This window comes from Misgurnus anguillicaudatus, chromosome 5, assembly GCF_027580225.2.
Source record: "Misgurnus anguillicaudatus chromosome 5, ASM2758022v2, whole genome shotgun sequence".
In the NCBI taxonomy this organism is placed as follows: domain Eukaryota; kingdom Metazoa; phylum Chordata; class Actinopteri; order Cypriniformes; family Cobitidae; genus Misgurnus; species Misgurnus anguillicaudatus.
The window spans coordinates 7,963,685-7,982,101 of NC_073341.2; the positions used below are offsets into that span (position 1 = coordinate 7,963,685).

Sequence of the window (18,417 nt, forward strand, 5' to 3'; positions counted from 1 at the left end):
AATATATACATGTTTGTTTGTGGTTTATTAAGAAGTTAACAATATAATCAAAATAGAAATGGAGGTAAGTAGGACATTTTCGGTTTATTTGGAAACAAACCCAATTCAAAAAATTGTATAAACAAAGAAACTGATCAACAACAGAGCTGTTAATTTCATATGGCTCATGTTACCATATAACTTTATGTCCAAAAAGTGTGAATATGTTTTTCCACTTCATAGTTTTGTACTGATAAGAGGGATGCAGACCTGTAAGAGAGTTATAAACAGCTGTTAGCATAAATTGTCCACAGAAATACCCTTACATACACAACTGATGGGTAAATTTCACTGATAGCATTACATTTAGATAAACTATCATGTACATAAACTAAATTCAGAACATCTCAGATAAACATTTGCAATGATTAGTTTTATAAAAAGCTGTTTTCAGATGCCCATTGACTGATCGTCTAGTTTCTGTTTTTAACGCGTTTCTGTAAGCGCTTATGAACTTTAAAAACACATCGCATATGGCGTCCATGTGCGTGAGTACTCGTGTCTCTGCCTTAACAACGCGGCGCACATAAAAAACGGTGTCGTGTGTAAAGCGCATTGTATGGAATTGCGTTGCATGTAAACAAAATATGGAATCATATTACAGCACACACTTAAAAGATCCTGCAGTGCAGCCTTACTTAAAGTTGCCATGAAGGATAAGAAAGTAAATAACTGTGTTTAACACTGTACGACATGTAAAAGTTATCCACCATTACGTGAGATCACGCGTCCTCGTTTGTAAACAATGCGAACATTTTTCAATCCGAAGCGTGCAGTCTGCTGAGGTTGCTTGTGTAGGCCTAACTGCACAAGCCATAAGCATATTACATAATAGCAAATATAAATAAGGATAAATTAACTGTTACTTCTTTCATTGTTCGTCTTCTTAGGTAACGTTAACGTTTAAAATAAACGCTTCTTTTCCTCAATGTCCAGACATAAATGAAGATATTACTCACGTGCACAGCAAAATCATATATGGGGACCACCAGGTCTGGTGTTTCTCATATAAGCACCAGCAGTGTTGATTTTACACTGCTAGTTTTGCTGTGTGTGTGTATAAAGTTTATCATCCAAACATGCGGTAAAGTCTTTAAATCTTACATAAAACTCTACTTCTTCGGTTTGTTATTGTGTTCCTTACCATGTGAACAGCGTGTACCACCTGTGGGCGTGGCCGCATTAAAGATAATGAAGTCAGCCAGGAAAAACTGTACTCTCTTCACTTCAATGCAAATTATAAAAACATGCAATATTTGTTTTCGATTATAATTAGCTTGTTTAAAAGTAGACATTTCAGGCTTTCTTTGGATATGTGTATCATGTTTGTGTGACGAGTATTCGCCACAACTGATTTTTGTAACGTGTTTTAAGAGACAGCTGGCGGAAACAGAAATGTCTGAATGCACACCCTGTTTATTTTCTTTATTTGACAAAAACACAAAGATCTGTTGTTATTGTGAATGTACACTAATTATAGAAGACCCTTCACAGTTTCAAATGATGTCAAACACGTAAGTGTTTTATTAATGATGGAGTATTTTAAGTTGATTCTGCTATGATAAGGAGAAAACACGTCAAAACGCGGCGCTGCGTTTTTAGACCCCTGGGGGTTAACATGCATTTTCATCGATCAGATCACAAGTGGATGACGTTAATGCCAGGTCTAAACGGTGTTCAAAATGTTTTGAGATTGTCCACTTTCGACCACATTCAGAGGTAGTCGAAACCCCTTTCGATCGGATTGGTTTCGTAGTGTAAACGCACATGTGGTTGAATGTGTTCGAACAGCCACACGCGACCGCCTTCTCTCCACCCATTTATCTAATCTGAGGTACTGAGCACAATTTTTTACGTCTTTTCTGACTTCTGGCGTGAACACATAGTGTACAACGCTATATTTAGCCTTTCCTTGATAAAAACTAAAGCGGCTGATCTCCGCAGTTTCATTTTGGAAGCGTGTGAAAGTTGCGCTATACTATTTCATCAATTGCACTGTAAATTCAGAGAAAGCTCTAACATATGCATGTACAAAACACTGTGCAGCATGTTTACTTACTACACAAGCAGTGGACTCCAACATAATATTAGTTTGTGTCCATATAAACTCATCAATACTCCCGCTCACGTTTAAATGACAGCGGAGTGACTCGCCCACATTCTCACAGACCACCCCCCCCTCAAAGTATTCATAACAGAAGTGGTCGTAAGTGGACAAAAGAGACGGATTTAAATACCAGGTGTAAACGTAATGTGTCTTTCTCTTCCACATGTGATCTGATCGATGAAAACACATCTTAATACCAAGTGTAAACAGCCCCTATTTCATCAATGATTATTCCTCTCGCAACCACCTCGTTTGCTCTTTCCACCGTATACAAAAAATCATGGTCGCGTTATTCATTCAGGATGCAGAGAGAAACATGACAGACAAACTTCCCTTACCCCCCAGACAGCAAGCCTCTACATTTGCCATGGATATAATTTTGACTATGTGACAGTGTGAGAGAATCAAACCCCATCCCCACTAACGAAACACAAAATATGTATACTAATAAAATAAAACAAAAAGTAGAAGTAAAAAGAGAAAAAATAAAGAAAAAAACCCAAAAAGAGCAAATACACGCGCTCACAATCAAGAAGCCCTCACACACATCACAAACGCCCACGCATGCGCACGAGAGAGAGCGAGCGAAAGAAGAGAGAGTTCAGGAAGTGAGATGAGATGTGTTGTGGTTTCAGCAGATAAATCAGACAAACTTCTGCTCAACTGAACATTTCTCTGCTGATGTCTTCTGATCTTTTACTCAGTATGAGGACAATTGTTGGTTTTATTCTGTTAATCCACCTGACAACTTCTAAGAGTAATTCTCCCAGTAATGTAGTAAGTATCTCACATCTCATGACAAAAATATTACAAATCTTTTTCCATGTCATTAATGCTTTAGTAAACCATGTTTATCTTCACAGGTTGCTGAATGTAATCAGACATGGAGTAAGGGCTACAAAAATGTAGTACTATGTCTATTATTTAATGTTTTTTTTTAAGCTGAAGGTTTTTTTAACATTAAAATGGTTTCTGCTTTATTCCTATGAACAAAATTTTATATAATTCAATGTTGTTTTAGATCATGCACCTTCTGATTTTATAAGGGAACATACGTTCAACCCTTCACCCTTACACAGTCTGTCTCTGAAAGTGAATGAATGTGAAAACTCTCTCTCTATCAACTGGTCGGTTAACATTGATGGTAAGTCATCTTACGTAATTCTTATGTCTATTACATTTGATTTAATTCCTTAATGTTATCAATGCCTATCTTTTGATAGAGTGTTAAAACTTTAGTAGGCTTTATTGATACATTTTAATTTTCTTTGTTTTGGCTGTGCCAATGTTTTTTTTGGGTGGGGGGTCATTTCTGTAGTTTGTGACATCTACTGTACAGTCCGCTGTTTTATGGAAGCCGAGATAGGTTGCGTACTATTATTTTCGCTTGTTTTCTCATGATCTCAGGATAACAAAAGTTGTATTCTTGTGATGATTAAAGCTTATGTGTACTCAATAGAAAGTGTTGTTTTGTTTGTAGACAGCAAAAACATTTTTAGCGGAATTAGCATCTATAAACAAATAAGATTTTACGTGGATCAGGGATTTGCTCAAGCTAAAATAGATTTGTACGGTGGCCAACAGGGGTCACTGCACTGCAAATTTACACAACACGAACAAATACAGAAACACACTGCAAGCAGAAATAAATCACAACGGAAATGTTTTGGGAATTGCAAAAAGTTGTTTACATAATGCATCAAAAAATGTTTTGCCGTTTCTTAATCCGAAGGCTTGCATACTTCATTAAACCTTTATTTAAGTTAACTAAGCATTACATTCGCTAGTCAAAAGTGCTGCAACGGATCACAGTTCATCCGTGATCCATATACAGATCTTGACCCACGGTTCGGCTCGCATGTGATTTGCGGATTAATACGCAAATTTAAATAGGAAAAGTTTATCATTTGCACGCATTTCAAAGGTTTCCAAATGTTACCATTCAAGTGATTTTAAACAATTTAACCACAAGAAGGCACTAAAGTGAGCAGCTTACTTTACACACAAACGCACATGCGGTGAATGCGTGTGTGCTTAAGAAACCAGTCTGTGTTTATTTGATCTTAAAGAGACAGTAACCTCAATTAACCTACTTAATGTTAATCAATTAACCCAAGACAAAGAAAAAATTACTTCTGAAGCTCTAAAAAATAATCATTACATTTAATAAATACAATAAATACAGTGTTATTATTCATTTGATTCAATTTCTGTACCTAATGATTTTAGACCTTACTTAATCTGCAACTTTGTAATTTTTTATAAATGTTTCTTGATTTGTTATTAGATTTTTCCCATCCTTTTTTTTGCTCATCCGAAAAATCATCCAATTTGTGCCTCAAAAACCGTAACGTGATCCGAACCGTGAGAACGATTAACTAAGAATAATAATCAACTTTATGATTGTTAATATTCTGAAATAATACAGTCTTGATGAGGTATGCAGCCTACAAATGCGACCTCTGGAGGGATTGAGAAACGGCCTTGTTTAACTTATCATTCGTCCGTGGAGTTTACGTATAAATAAAATTAAAGTTTCAGCTTTACGCAAACTTCACGGACGAATGATAAGTGACTTGTCCCCTCACAGAATACAAACCAAGGACAACAGATCGGGATCTCTTTTATTTTTCTGCAAAATAGGGGACACTTTATGAAATAAACAGCCCTGCCTACACGTCAGCCTCTCACGCACACAATATTAGTGGAGAAAGTAGCGAGAGAGCATTACACAGGTCTAGCCTCTCTTAGAACGCAAAAGCGTCTCTCTCACCCAACAGCGCTACTGTGTGCATCACCAATCAGTGCCCCGATAACAACATTCAGTCTAACTTTAGTTCCAATAGTGTTTGTGCATTTATAAACATATGCAAACTAGGGCTGCACGATGTGAGGAAAAGTTGCGATGTGCGGTGACATTGTTTAATATTGCGATGGCTATGTGAGTTGCGATAAATATTTTATATTTTTCATGTTTTAGGGGCCATTCACATGTCGCGCCAAAAAACGCGTGGAAAACGCTAGGCACGTAGACTATTGTCACATGATCTGCACGCTGCGCTTGTGTCATTCTGAAAAGTTAAAATGTTTTTGAAAAGCCTGGAAAAACGAACGAGTCACAACCGCGGCGCTTCCAGAGCGCACATATAGTTGAAGTGCTGTTCCTTTTCACTACAAGGTCTTCATCTGACAACACATTTTCAACACTCTTCTCTCCTTCCTCCGCCATCGTTTTTGCTAACAGGCACAGCGTCGCAACTGACACCTCACAAATCAATCTGAGCGTAGCTGACTTGGGGGTTCCCCTGATTGGCCTAATAGCATGAACGCGCAAAGCATGTCTTCAGGACAAAACGTGATAGGTCAAACGTTTATTACATTCGCTTACCGTTTTCCCTTCATTCATCGTGTCTAGGCTGTCTGTTGCGATGTGTTCATCGCGCGAGTTCATATCGCGATGATGCTGAAAAATTTATGTATCATTCAGCCCTAATGCAAACAACACAATATAAAGTTTTGAGAAGTTCATTTCAGATTCAGTTTGCATTCACTTTTCTATATTTGTTCGTGTTGTGAGAATTTGCAATGCGTTTCTGTATTTGTTCATTCTGTGAGTATTTGCAGCGCATGTGTTGTCAAACTGATGAAGATGTTTTCCTTAATTTGCTGGTGTTTTTTCTATTTGCGTGTTTTCTTTCTTTGCAGTGCAGTTACCCCTGTAGGCCACCGTAGATTTGCCCATAATGGACAATTTCATAGTCGTGAGTTTAAGGACCATCTCTAAAGTTACTAAATGAATGACTTGCAGTCAACAAACAGTCACAAAACCAACTGTACAGTGTTTTTTAGATTTGTGATATTTATTAATTAATATAAACTGTTGAATGCTATTGAAGATAGAAACATGTACATTTTAGCTTTAGATGATCCCTAAATTCAAAAACATCAACCGTCCAATTTTATTAAGTCCATCGTGGGCATTATAAGCTACACTTGTGGTGACGGCGAAGTTAGACCCCAACTCGTATACATCAGCAGTCCACTTTAAAATAGACTAAATATTATGGAGAGGAGATTTTACATCATGAGATTTGGATTATGTCAGGATAATGAGAAAACAACTTTTGTTATCTTGATATCATGAGAAAATTAAGTTGTGATCACAAGAAAACAAGCAAAAATAATAAAAGTACACGGCCTCTTTCGGCTTCCATACTGTTTAGTAAAGCAAATTTTCTTTTGGTTAAAATTCCATTCTCTTAATCAGTTTCTAGGAAATCTTGTGTATCTACATTTAGCGGTTAAATGTTTACTGAAGGTTTCTCACGCTCAATCTGTGTCACAGTAGTATCACAGCATACCGTTTCACAAAAGTCTTCTTGTTACAGAATATACACATACAGGTAAAGATAGAAGATATAACATATCATTTTATTCCTCAAGTCAATTTTATTGTGTTTATCAACTATTTAGAAAAAGGTCTGGGATTATTATAGTCTATTATATATCGGGGGGCTTACAAGAAAAGTATGAGAAAAGAGTCATTGGGTTTGAGATGTTTATATATGCAGAGATATGAGTGAGAAGCCCTTTTCACACAGACATTACGGAAAATACAAAGAAATGCATCTGGGATTTGTCCGGGATCGTTTGATTTTTGATTCATCACACTGCAGAATCTGTGTGTGCATCTAGTATGCTAGTAAATGATCTCAGCTTCATTCCAGTTTGCCGACATTTCTCATATATCTTGTTGCGATGACAAGCGTGCATTTTTGTTTTTATAAGCTCATATGAGTGTGTGATGCATTAATCTTTTTTTATGCTACTGAATGATCTCAGTTTCGCGTGGATAATGACGAGTGTCAGGACCCGTCTGAAATCATGTGTTTTATTACATCTAGTCTTTGTGTTCGGGGTCCTGGCAGTACCAGGTTTTATGTGGGAAATGTGTGGTTTTAGTATTGGTTTATTCTGACCACGCATTTCCCGGGTCTCGTCACTTTTTCCCCGATCCCTTACTTGTAATGATTTCCAGGTGTATGTAATTTACTTTGTCCCTATTTATTGTCCTTGTGTTTGATGTTCTGTGCGCGTTAGTCTTGTCACTATCCTTGTCGTGTTCCTGAATCGAGTATTTAGAGTGTTTAGTCTAGTTTGTTAATTGTAGTTTATTGTTGGTTTATGTTTAGTGTTATGTTAGTTAAGTGTTGCGTTATCCTGTCTTGTTTTGCCCCCTCGTGGGTTTTCTTTTCCCCTGTTCTGTCGTCAATAAATTATTAATTTGAAGTTCTGTCTGCATTTGGGTTCGTTCTTTGTACAAATCCTTACAACGAGCTCCCTAATCTCTGCTTCAGTCCAGTTTGCAGACATTTCTTGTCGTTAATGTTAATTTGCATGTAAATCCCTCGTTTTAAAGAGCTGAACCATAATTTAATGTTGCCATGGCATGCTCCTTACGGCATTGTTTTTGCATCTCATTCACACAGAGGGCTTTTCGGGTATCTTATGGCAATGTTACTAGGTCCTCTTTCCGCAAGCGATTTTGTGTTTGCGTTCACACAGAAGCATGTCTTCCAATTTTACGGGTATTTTCTGGGACTGTGTGAATGAAGTTAGATTGAGATAAGACTGACAGAGGATGTTTGACATGATTTAAAGCAATTCAAGTACACAGGAAGAAGAGAAATACTGCAGAAATACTTTGGTCTCTGTTTGTTATGACTGTTTAATATATCACGTTACAGAAATGTCCAGGTCGACGAGTGTCCATCTAGTAGATCTTTCTGTAAAAGAAACGCACCAGTCTAGGCCCTGTTAAAAAAACAATAGACACCATCACAGAAATTCCATTGGTTTTATTGGGAATTTTATTGGTTCTAATGGAACTTATACAGTGTATTGGTCTTTGTTGGTCTCTAATGGTATGTATTGGTTCTATGTATTGGTTATAATGGAATATGGCTCAAAACACATTACAGTGTAGTGGTTTTAATGGTAAAAGCTAATGGTTCCTATTGGTATTTTAATGAAAACCATTAGAATTTTTTGTAATGTTTCATTGTTTTTTTCCAGAAGGGGGATTATACACGTGTCTTATCAAAACCCTTTTGGTTATGATAGATGAGTTAATAATTCTTGTTATAAAAATAGTATCATATACACTCTAAAAATGGCTGTTTTGTTAAACAAAATAGGTAAATATTGGACAGAACACACCGCTGGGATAAAATTGACCCAATCCTGGGTTGTTTTAACTCAACTGTTTGTTTATTATAATCCATGGTTGCTTAACAACAACTCAACATTGTTTTTTAAACCATCATTAGGGTAATTTTTAACTCAGCTAAAACCTAGCCTCTTTATCCACGGATGTCACCCTTCTGCTAAGACTCAGTACTATCACTCAAAAACCAACAGCTTATCCGACTCTCGTGCTCTCTTTAAGACCTTTTCTACTCTTCTCTGTCCCCACCTTCATCTGACTTAAAGGGGACAGAGAATGAAAAAACATTTTTACCTTGTCTTTGTTCAATAATGGTAGTCTACCTACATTCACAAACATACAAAAGTGCTAAACATGCTAAACATCTCAGTCTCATAGAAATTCCTCTTTTAGAAATGTCAGCCAGAAAACAGCCCAATCTAAAAAACTGATGCTTTTTGACATCACAGGCATCTTACTGCCCATCCACTTTAAAATAATTGGCTAAATTTTTTGAGTGGCAGCAAAGTCAGCCAATCAGTAATGGGATTGCAAGTTAAGCCAGTAGGGGGAGCCAAATAGGTGCAAAACCACTTGTTTAAAATCCCCCACCCTAATAGAGCTATCTGAGAGAGGTTTTTAGGAAGCTTCTAAGGCATTACAGACCCAAACCAATAAAATTTTGTCTACATGTCACATCACAGAACAAGGATAAATACTCCGTTCAATCATTGTATGTCACCTTTAACAGCTGACGATTTTGCTTCTTTCTTTGAGAAGAAAACGCACACTCTCAGCAGTCAGTTCTCTTTTTAATAGCATGTCTAAAACAAAAATTATGGCTATCAGCAGTCGGCTGATCGCTGTGATTTTCAGAAATGGAATTTTGAGAAAAACAGGTTTTTACTGTGGTATAAGACTTGTAGTCACTATACATGTTGTTAAAGATACAAAATGGACCACAAGGTACACACAACACTTACAAACATTTAAACATTATATTACATTATTTAAACCGGGTCTATTCAAGTTTATCATGGGCATAGTCTCTGAATTTTTGATCACCTCTTGTATGTTTAGATGGCACGACTATTTTACTTTGTATCTTACATTAGAATAGCAAGCACAGCCCAGGTTGCCTCTCATGACTAGTCTACCTTCATCACCAGGACTCCTCTTCAGTAACGTCTCTCGTCTAATCATTTATCTCTGGATGTGAAATAGTCCATTATAACATCGTTTAGGGCACTGACATCAGCAGGATTGATCAGGTTGACGCGATCATGTTTATCATTTTAGAGAGCAGCTACTCATGTAGACTCATGTGCTTCACGATCTTATGATAACTTTGTATAAAAAAACTTTGTGTGCCATAGTCTACACAGGTCTGTGGGAGGTGTGCATTCTATGGGTTATGTGGGTGAACTGTCTTTGTAGTGTTAAGAGAGGAAAGCTATGTACAAGTGTTCCTGTATAGCTCAGTGGTAGGGCATTGCATTAGCAGCACAAAAGGTCATGGTTTCGAACCCAGGGAAATCATACTGAAAAAAATATGTATACCCTGTAATGCACTGTAAGTTGCTTTGGATAGAATTTACTAAAAACCCAATTTTGACAAAAAAACTTTTTTTCTGAAAATGTTCCAGCATGACATCCAACAGGTATTCCCAGAATGCATCACAATTAAGAAAAGTAATGGGAGGGGTCTTAATACTTTTTGGATGAACTGTAAATGGAAAAAAAACTGAGACATTTGTGAGTACTAACTGTTTTTGTTTCTTGTATTACTACAGGCAGCATCCAAAGCCTTGAAAGAACATGGATAAAAGTGTTGGATCCTCTTGATTTAAAATATATATGTAAATACCAGCCTCCATTTACCTCAGAGCAGAATAATCTCACTGGAATACAGCAGTTACATGATATAAACAATAATAATAATAATTATTAATAAAACACATTGGTTTGTTTTACCAACTTTTTACAATTGGGTAAGAGTGTATAACGTTTCCCAGTAGTTTTATGTAAAAAGCAAATCTCTTTCTGTCCTAATAAGACAGACAATAAGACAATTTATTACACGGCTCTCTGGAATGCTTGATTCTGATTGGTCAGTTGAGACATTTGCAGGTTCGTTCTTTTCAAATAATAACCGCTCCAAAATAATAACGCATAGCCGGTACTACTTGCACAAGTAAAATCGCTCCGCGCCAATAAAGATCAATAAAGATTACTGTCTGTTTGGCGCCATCTTGTGACAAACACTCGACAACCACGACAAGACACAGACAGCTTACTGAGACTGAACTTGACAAAAAAGAGCATGACAGCTACGAAGCCATCACACAAAAAATACAGAATGGGCAATAAAACTTCTCAAAGACTGGCTAAAAGAGAAAAAATGGAGACAGACAAGTATGAAGCAGAGGATCTTAATAAGGTATTACGATCATTTTATGCATCTGTGCAAAGTTTCGCGGAAGGATAAAAATGTTAATTTAAAACAAATATGCCAATAAAACGTTTCAAATTCATATTCATGTTCAGTTTTTTTTCTTATGTGGCAAGTAGCCGTGTAATAAGCGGGATAATTTAGAGGCAGCCGGTAGTTATTGGGAAATAAGCCCCTTCAGTGTGATACAAGACCCTCCGCTTCGCGTCGGGTCCTGATCACACTGTCCGGGCTTATTTCACAATAACTACCGGCTGCCTCTACATTATCCCTTACTTAAAATGTAAGGGCATGTTTAAATGACAAAAACTCCACAAATGCCAAAGTTTTACATTCGCAATTTTGAAACATCTCTCGTACACACCACAATGTTTTCAAAATCATCCCCGTTCACACAAATCCATCACCAAGTCAGTAGTTAGTGATGTTTACTAAAAAAAATACTAACCAACCCTTGACTATGTATATTGTGTTAGACTTTATAGGGTGGCATAAGAACTATGAGGGGTGGCAACACTGAAGCGAGCTGATACATTTCTTAACATCTATGCAAACTTAGGGAGTTTAATTCTATATACTCTTAACATGGCTGGGTATTTTTAAGCCATTTTGGGTAAATATTGGACAGAACACATGACCCATTGGGTTGTTGTTATGCAATCACAGGTTAAAATAACCCAGCAGTTGGGTTAAAAACAACCCTGCATTGGGTCAATTTTAACCCAGCAGTGTGTTCTGTCCATTATTTACCCATTATGGGTTAAAAATAACCCAGCCATTTTTTTGAGTGTACCAATGGCAAAACAACACAAATATGGATAGCAAGACTCAATGTATCAAGTGCTGGTTTGTTAAGGTTAAAAACACATAAGAAATATAGTCATCAAATATCTTGGATGGAAAGTCCTTTTAAAGAAAACCACCAAACTTGAATAAATCAAAACTTAAATCAAAACTTATGACCAGCAGTCTATTAAATCATCAAAACAAAAATGTCCATAACTTGTGTAGTTGCAGACGTATTATCTACTATTGATATCTAAAGAAAGCAAGTGAATTGAACCTACATTAGCTGAATGCGGCAATTACCATGTTGTTCAGCAAATCTTTTAACAAAGTCATCTTATTTAAGGCTTTGGTTCGTTTTAACTTAATGCTGAGAATTGCCAAACTTGACCATCTACTCTCTACCACTTTAGACCTTAGGTGAGTTTTGATTATCTTCAGAGCTGTTAAACTAGGAAAAACTAAAAAGTAGTAAGATTTTCTTTTGCATATATCTTAAGTCTATCTAGGTCTATCCAGGTGAAGCTCATACTAAGGATCTTCAACACTTGAATTATAAGCGTTAGCCAAAAGGACAATATCTTCCTCCCTCAAAAAAACTGCTTGATGGATTTAGAGTCTGGATGCTTTTCATGATTTTGCAATTGGTATTTGAAAACCGTCTTTACGTTTCCCCAATCATGGTGTCCAAGACATGGTAGAGACATGAAAATTCTCCTTGCTATCTGATTCTTGATGCTGTCCAAGTGTGGAAGTAAAATTTTTAAAATTTCATAGCTCTCTGTTTTGACCGCTTTCGGATGTGAAGTGTTGTTGAAATGTGACTTTTCACACGTTTGAAGTATCTCTGACCAAAGGTCTTCAAAAAAGTCCTCACTGCGATAATTTGTCAGTTTTTTTTTCAGTGTGTCAATGAGTTCAACAGCCTTAGAGTGGTCAACAGATTTAGACTGCAGCATCTCAGACAAAATTTAAAAATCATTTAACATCTTTGAAAGAGCACAAGACATCCAACAAAATTGACATCAATTTGAGCCAGTATGCCTTTAGCTTTAACAGCTCTTTGAGGATTGTCCACAATTGAGATCTCTTCAAGCACTTGCAAAATAGCAGAATATCTATCCATGATATTGCAACATGCTAGATGTCTACAAGCCCAGCGTCTATCTCTGGAGCTCCCGTGATGCACCATTGTACATGTTCTGCTGTTGTTAAATCCATTTCTGATGAATGTAAGATCCAGACATGAACACAAAGTCGTTCCAACAAAGAAAAGAAATTGACAGCCAGCTTGTGACCACCTTTAGACCAACCAATTACCCCTACATCTCACCTGGATGACTGCATAAATTAGTTGCTCATTACTCACTTTTGTGTCACCACAAATACAACAATCCTTCATTTATCAACAGTAAACTTTATTTGTTGCAATGATCAACGCTGCAAAAACAACGAATAAAAAGAAATATTTGATGCAATGTAACCCTGTAATCAACACTGCGTTCATTTTTTAACATTTCATTGTAATGGCATTAAAAACAAAGCAGATGCTGATGGCATCAACGCCATTTGACTGTGTTCTGTGTTGTTGTATGTCCTGAAAGAACGTTGTTTGGTTTCACTGTGTACTGTAGCTGTACATGGTGAAAATATCAAAGGTGACTTGACTTGATGTACAAGTGACCCTGTACTATGAAGCCTCAACATTTTGTAAGCTGCTTTGGAGAAGCGTATGGCGGCAATTTTATGGTATAAAAATATTAATATTACGATATAAAATATTGCGATAGCATAACAGATCTGTGTGTTTAAAAACGAAAGCATGCACTCTAAAAATGGCTGGACCAATAATGGGTAAATATTGGACAGAACACACCGCTGGGTTAAAATTGACCCAGTGCTGGATTGTTTAAACCCAACTGCTGGGCTATTATACCCCATGGTTGCACAACAACAACCCAACATTGGGTCATTTTTATGGGGTCATTTTTAACCCATCATGTGTTCTGTCCAATATTTACCCATTATGGGTAAACAAATAACCCAGCCATTTTGCAAGCTTGTTTTAAACCCTTGCGCGCACATGCCATCTCAAATGCTCACAATTCAAGGCCCCACTTGTAATTCTGTTAAAAATTCTGTTAAAAAGATTTGATAGATACTCTAGTGATTATATGTTATTCTGTGTTGGCAATGTCAATCAGACAGGATTTCAGCTTTAATGTAAGTTTATTTTTAAACAAATTTATCACCACCTACTGGACAGGAGTGTGAAGCGTTGATACAGAAGTACCAATTTTTTTTGTACAAAATTAGGGGTGGGCCGATACGATATTCAGTATCGATATTTGTCCGGTATTGGCGAAAATGGCCGGATCGAATATCAAATAAGCTGGGGGTACAAGCCGATCCAATAAAAACAGACCTTGTCATAGCTGAGCAACATGAATTTGCACAAAGTTGCACTTTAAATTGTCCAAAGTTACACCTTAAATTTAATTTTTAATTTTTGTGCTGACTAACTAAAAATGTTGCTTCTAGTCTGTTTGAAACATTTTAATAAAAATGAAGCAGCAGTATTGCACAAGGTTTCATTGAGTCTTTGCTACTAGTCTGTTTGAAACATTTAAATAAAAATGAAGCAGCAGTATTGCACAATGTTTCATTGAGTCTTAAATTTGCAAAGTCATCAAATGTTTGAGTTCTGTAGCTCTGTTTAAGATTTTTGTACGGCTAATAAATGTGTTATTTGCAGCTTAATTGATTAAAAGGGCGATAGAGATGATATTGGATCAGTATCAGTATCGACAGATAGTCAAGGTTGTGGTATCAACATCGGTATCAGACATGAAAAAGTGGTATCGACCCAGCCCTATACAAAATGACAGTTGAGATTACATGTAAAATAATAAGTCCCGCCCCACAACTGCCAATGTGTTCGCGCAAGCAAAAGTAGCAAGTGAGAGAGGATAGAAATAAACTCAGTATAAATTTAAAACAATGTAATTTTCCCAAAACTTTCACTGTGAAACCTGTTTTCAAAAGTTTGCATTTTCAGGACCCCGAAACGCTGTTTTTGTTGTGTAAACAATTATATCAAAGTTTCACTTTTTGGTTGAAAGTATTGTCATGTACCGTAAATGGCCCATGGATGGATTTCAGGTGAAGATTTCATTGGGAGGTTTATATAATATTTATGAATTATATTTTAATTTTAATTAATTTTTTAAGCAGATGAGAATATTAGTTTCATTTCCTTTAGTTTATAATCAGTGTTGAGACAGTTGTATATCTCTTTGTTTCCTAATCTGGGTTTTTTTTTTTGTAGTTACATTTCAGTTTGACTGTTGAAAATGTTTCTGTTGATCCTGAAACCGAGTATAATGTCCTTGGCTATAATCTTCCCCCTCCACCCAGTGAATCACCAGGGGATTACATGAAGAGAAGCGTTTATGAAACTCAAGGTTTTATATTTAGTTACTCTTAAAGCCTCATAGTCTTTGGCTTTTTGTGATGTAATATTTGATATTTGTCTTCTCTGTCTTACTAGGATGTGAAATAAGAAAGAAACCATTGTGCGGTAAGGCTGTGTTTCTCATTATCATGTTAAGCTTTTTTTGGACATGATTACTATTACAGGGGTAGATGCAGGAGTAATGCAACTTTACCACAGGACGTCTGTAATATTAATGGCCAATTTACACGGGATTAGAAATCTCAGTAAAAATATCAGAAGTGAGAGGGGAAACTCGATTACACACACCGCCGTCACCTGTTGCTTATGTTGCTTCCTGATATCATATAACATATGACCATTGGCTATATATTATTAATGAATCATTCAACTAAACCTATACATAGCATACACACACAATCTGGTTTCCATGTTTTGTGGAGACATTCCATAGACGTAATGCATTTTATACTTTAAGAAAGTGAAACAATCTCTTACTGAGTCAAGTAACTTTATGCAATTTATTTGTTAATATTAAGGAATTAAATACTGTTTTTGTTATTAATTACATATGTTATTGTCACAAGGTGACGATCTTTTGGGCGGAACCGAAAGTCGGGAAACTTTGGTTCCGCCCGGATGTTTCCGCCCAGACCGGGAAGAGGAAACACCGGACATCCGGTAGCATCGCAAGGGCTGTAATCAGCGAAATAGAGCGCAGCTGTGGGCGTTTAAGGAAAACGCCGGTTGATTGGAGGATTACAGCATACAGAGGAGTATTTTAGGACAGTGTAAACCACAGTTTGGCGTGTTAGTTGTGAGTTGAAGTACGGAGCTGTGCTCGTCCGTTACATGTTGGCAGTTGGTTGCACTTTCTCTCTTTCCCTCTCATAGTTCTCAGCGGATGTTACCGTAAGCAGAAACCCTGTGGGTAGAAGAAAACAACGGTAAATGTGACACGTTTGGAGTAACCAAGGATTAAGGAAACGAAGCTGGTTGTAAACTGTTTACCAAGGAGATCGCCGTGAGTATTGGCTCTAGATTTGATCTGAAACCATAGCTACCAACTTGTGTATTGTTGAACGCTCTAGGAAGAGGAAAGCGGCCCTACCCCCGATCGAGCGTGGTAGGTGAGCCGCAGGAATAAGTGGATTACATCGCCATAGCAGCAGACCTAAAAGCTCCGGCCGTAGTGTCATCGCCCCCATCTGCCCTTAGCGAAGTGGAGGACGCTGGGCGTCGCGTGTGTGCACCTGTAGAGTGGTGGGTGAGTCTATGTCCTTTGAAAACCTTTTCACGTTGAAGTGGTGCTGTGTATTTGCTGTGGGTTGCTGTGCAAGTGCTGTGTGTCTTGTCAGACGTACCCCTCATCATCCCCTCCACTGAGGAAGAGACGGAGAGGCTGACGGCTGTGTGAACACTAACTATTGTATGCTGTGTGCGATTTAAGTGAACAGTGACGGTGTGGGCCGTGGAAGTTGCCCCGTCGGTGTGTTGACAGTTGCAGAGTGCGGCGGTGAAAACCTGGAAGCTGGCAGTGTGTGTGTGTGAGTACAAACACGTACCTGTATATTGCTACTTTACCTGTGTGTTCCATCTGTGGCAGAGTGAAGGGCGAAGGAGTTCCGCCGCCCCGTGGTCTCTACAAAGGGGCGCCCCTGTCTGGTATTCGATCGGCCTACGGGCATTGAGGACAGGGCAGCGCTCGGCCCGGTGAGACGGTGTGACGATTCGCCCCCCCTGCTGACCAGCGGATCCGCCGAGAGGGTTTTTGCCCCCGGCGCCCCCTTAGGAAGATCGTCGCCGTTTGCCTTCTGTGCAGGCCAGTTGTCGTAAGCCGCCCTGAGTATTGTCGACCAAAACACCGTATAGCGAGCTGAGGAAAAGCTGCGCTACCCTGAGCTGTAAACAGCAGAGAGGTGAGAAGTACCCAAGTTGCACTAACTGTGTCATTGTATTCAAGCTGCCTGTAAAGGAAGAGAGAACAAGAGTGAACGTCAGTAGAACAAACTGTGGACAGTCACACACGCCTGAGCTGTAAACAGCAGAGAGGTGAGAAGTACCCAAGTTGCACTAACTGTGTTATTGTATTCAAGCTGCCTGTAAAGGAAGAGAGAACAAGAGTGAACGTCAGTAGAACGAACTGTGGACAGTCACACACGCCTGAGCTGTAAACCGCAGAGAGGCGAGAAGTACCCAAGTTGCACTAACTGTGTTATTGTATCCAAGCTGCCTGTAAAGGAAGAGAGAACAAGAGTGAACGTCAGTAGAACGAACTGTGGGCAGACACACACGCCTGAGCTGTAAACTGCAGAGAGGTGAGAAGTACCCAAGTTGCACTAACTGTGTTATTGTATCCAAGCTGCCTGTAAAGGAAGAGAGAACCAGAGGGAACGTCAGTAGAACGAACTGTGGGCAGACACACACGCCTGAGCTGTAAACTGCAGAGAGGTGAGAAGTAATTAAGCTGCACTAACTGTGTCATTGTGTCTAAGTGGCCTGTGAGGAGAGAGACAAGGCGAGAGCGAAGGTCAGGAGAGTGACCTGTGGAAGGAAGACCATACTTACCACGAGTTACCAGCAAGCCAACAGGCGAAGGCGATCCTAGCCCAGGGTGAACGAGTCTTCGCGTCCCGGTCAAACCCTGTGGAGAGAAACACCCAGTGGAGTGAGCAGAGGAGTATCGGCCCGACGTGGCGCAGGTATCACAGTAGAGAGAGAGAGATACAACCCCAAAATTCATACTGCTTGTCTTTTGCCTCCAGGAGAGAAGAGGAGGGCGCCACGGATAGTGGGATTGGCAGGAGCCTGTGTTCCCCCGTCCCCTCCCCCCCTACACTTGGGTCACCAGCCCCTGGAGCCCCCGTCGCTCTCCCCCCTTTCTGCCCCTCTCCCGTGCTGTGGCCTGTCTGGAAGGCAGAGAGGAGTTAGTTTTAATTGCCCCTTTCCCCATTTCCCCCAGTTATTTTAAATATTTAAATAAAGTTTGTTTTAATACTTACCTGCTCTCGTGTTGTTTGGTCATTGGGTGTGGCTTTGGGGACCTCCTCGAGGTGGAAATTGAGAAGGGGCGTGGCTTTAGGTTTAGCAGCCAGCCCCTAGCCGTGGCAGTCGGCAGGGTTCCACCTCGAGTTGAGTAACCAGGGTCGCCCAATGACCGACAACGCGGGGCCCGCAGCCCCACCCCGTGCCACGTCCATCATCATGGGCAGCCCATGGATGCAGAAGTATGGAGGAGCAGAGTCAGAGGTTCGACTGACAGAATGGAGGGCCCAACTAGAATATTTGGCCGACCTGCAGGGCCTCAGCGCCGCCCAGCGGCTCCAGTTTGTGTTAAACTCCCTAGAGGGAGAAGCCCGGCGAGAAGTGCAAGC

The 18,417-nt window shown here is 39.0% G+C and overlaps 1 protein-coding gene across 1 annotated transcript in view; it reads left to right on the top strand.

Moving 5' to 3' along the window:
• Positions 1 to 2,211: 2,211 nt before the first annotated feature.
• The window catches only part of il17rb (interleukin 17 receptor B), a 42,202-nt gene continuing 25,996 nt past the window's right edge, over positions 2,212 to 18,417 (top strand). The window contains exons 1-6 of the mRNA XM_073867471.1: positions 2,212 to 2,923; positions 3,010 to 3,034; positions 3,168 to 3,290; positions 10,145 to 10,264; positions 14,916 to 15,053; positions 15,140 to 15,169. Coding sequence (XP_073723572.1) covers positions 2,828 to 2,923; positions 3,010 to 3,034; positions 3,168 to 3,290; positions 10,145 to 10,264; positions 14,916 to 15,053; positions 15,140 to 15,169 — 532 coding nt within the window. The 5' untranslated portion in view covers positions 2,212 to 2,827. The remainder of the gene's footprint in view (positions 2,924 to 3,009; positions 3,035 to 3,167; positions 3,291 to 10,144; positions 10,265 to 14,915; positions 15,054 to 15,139; positions 15,170 to 18,417) is intronic.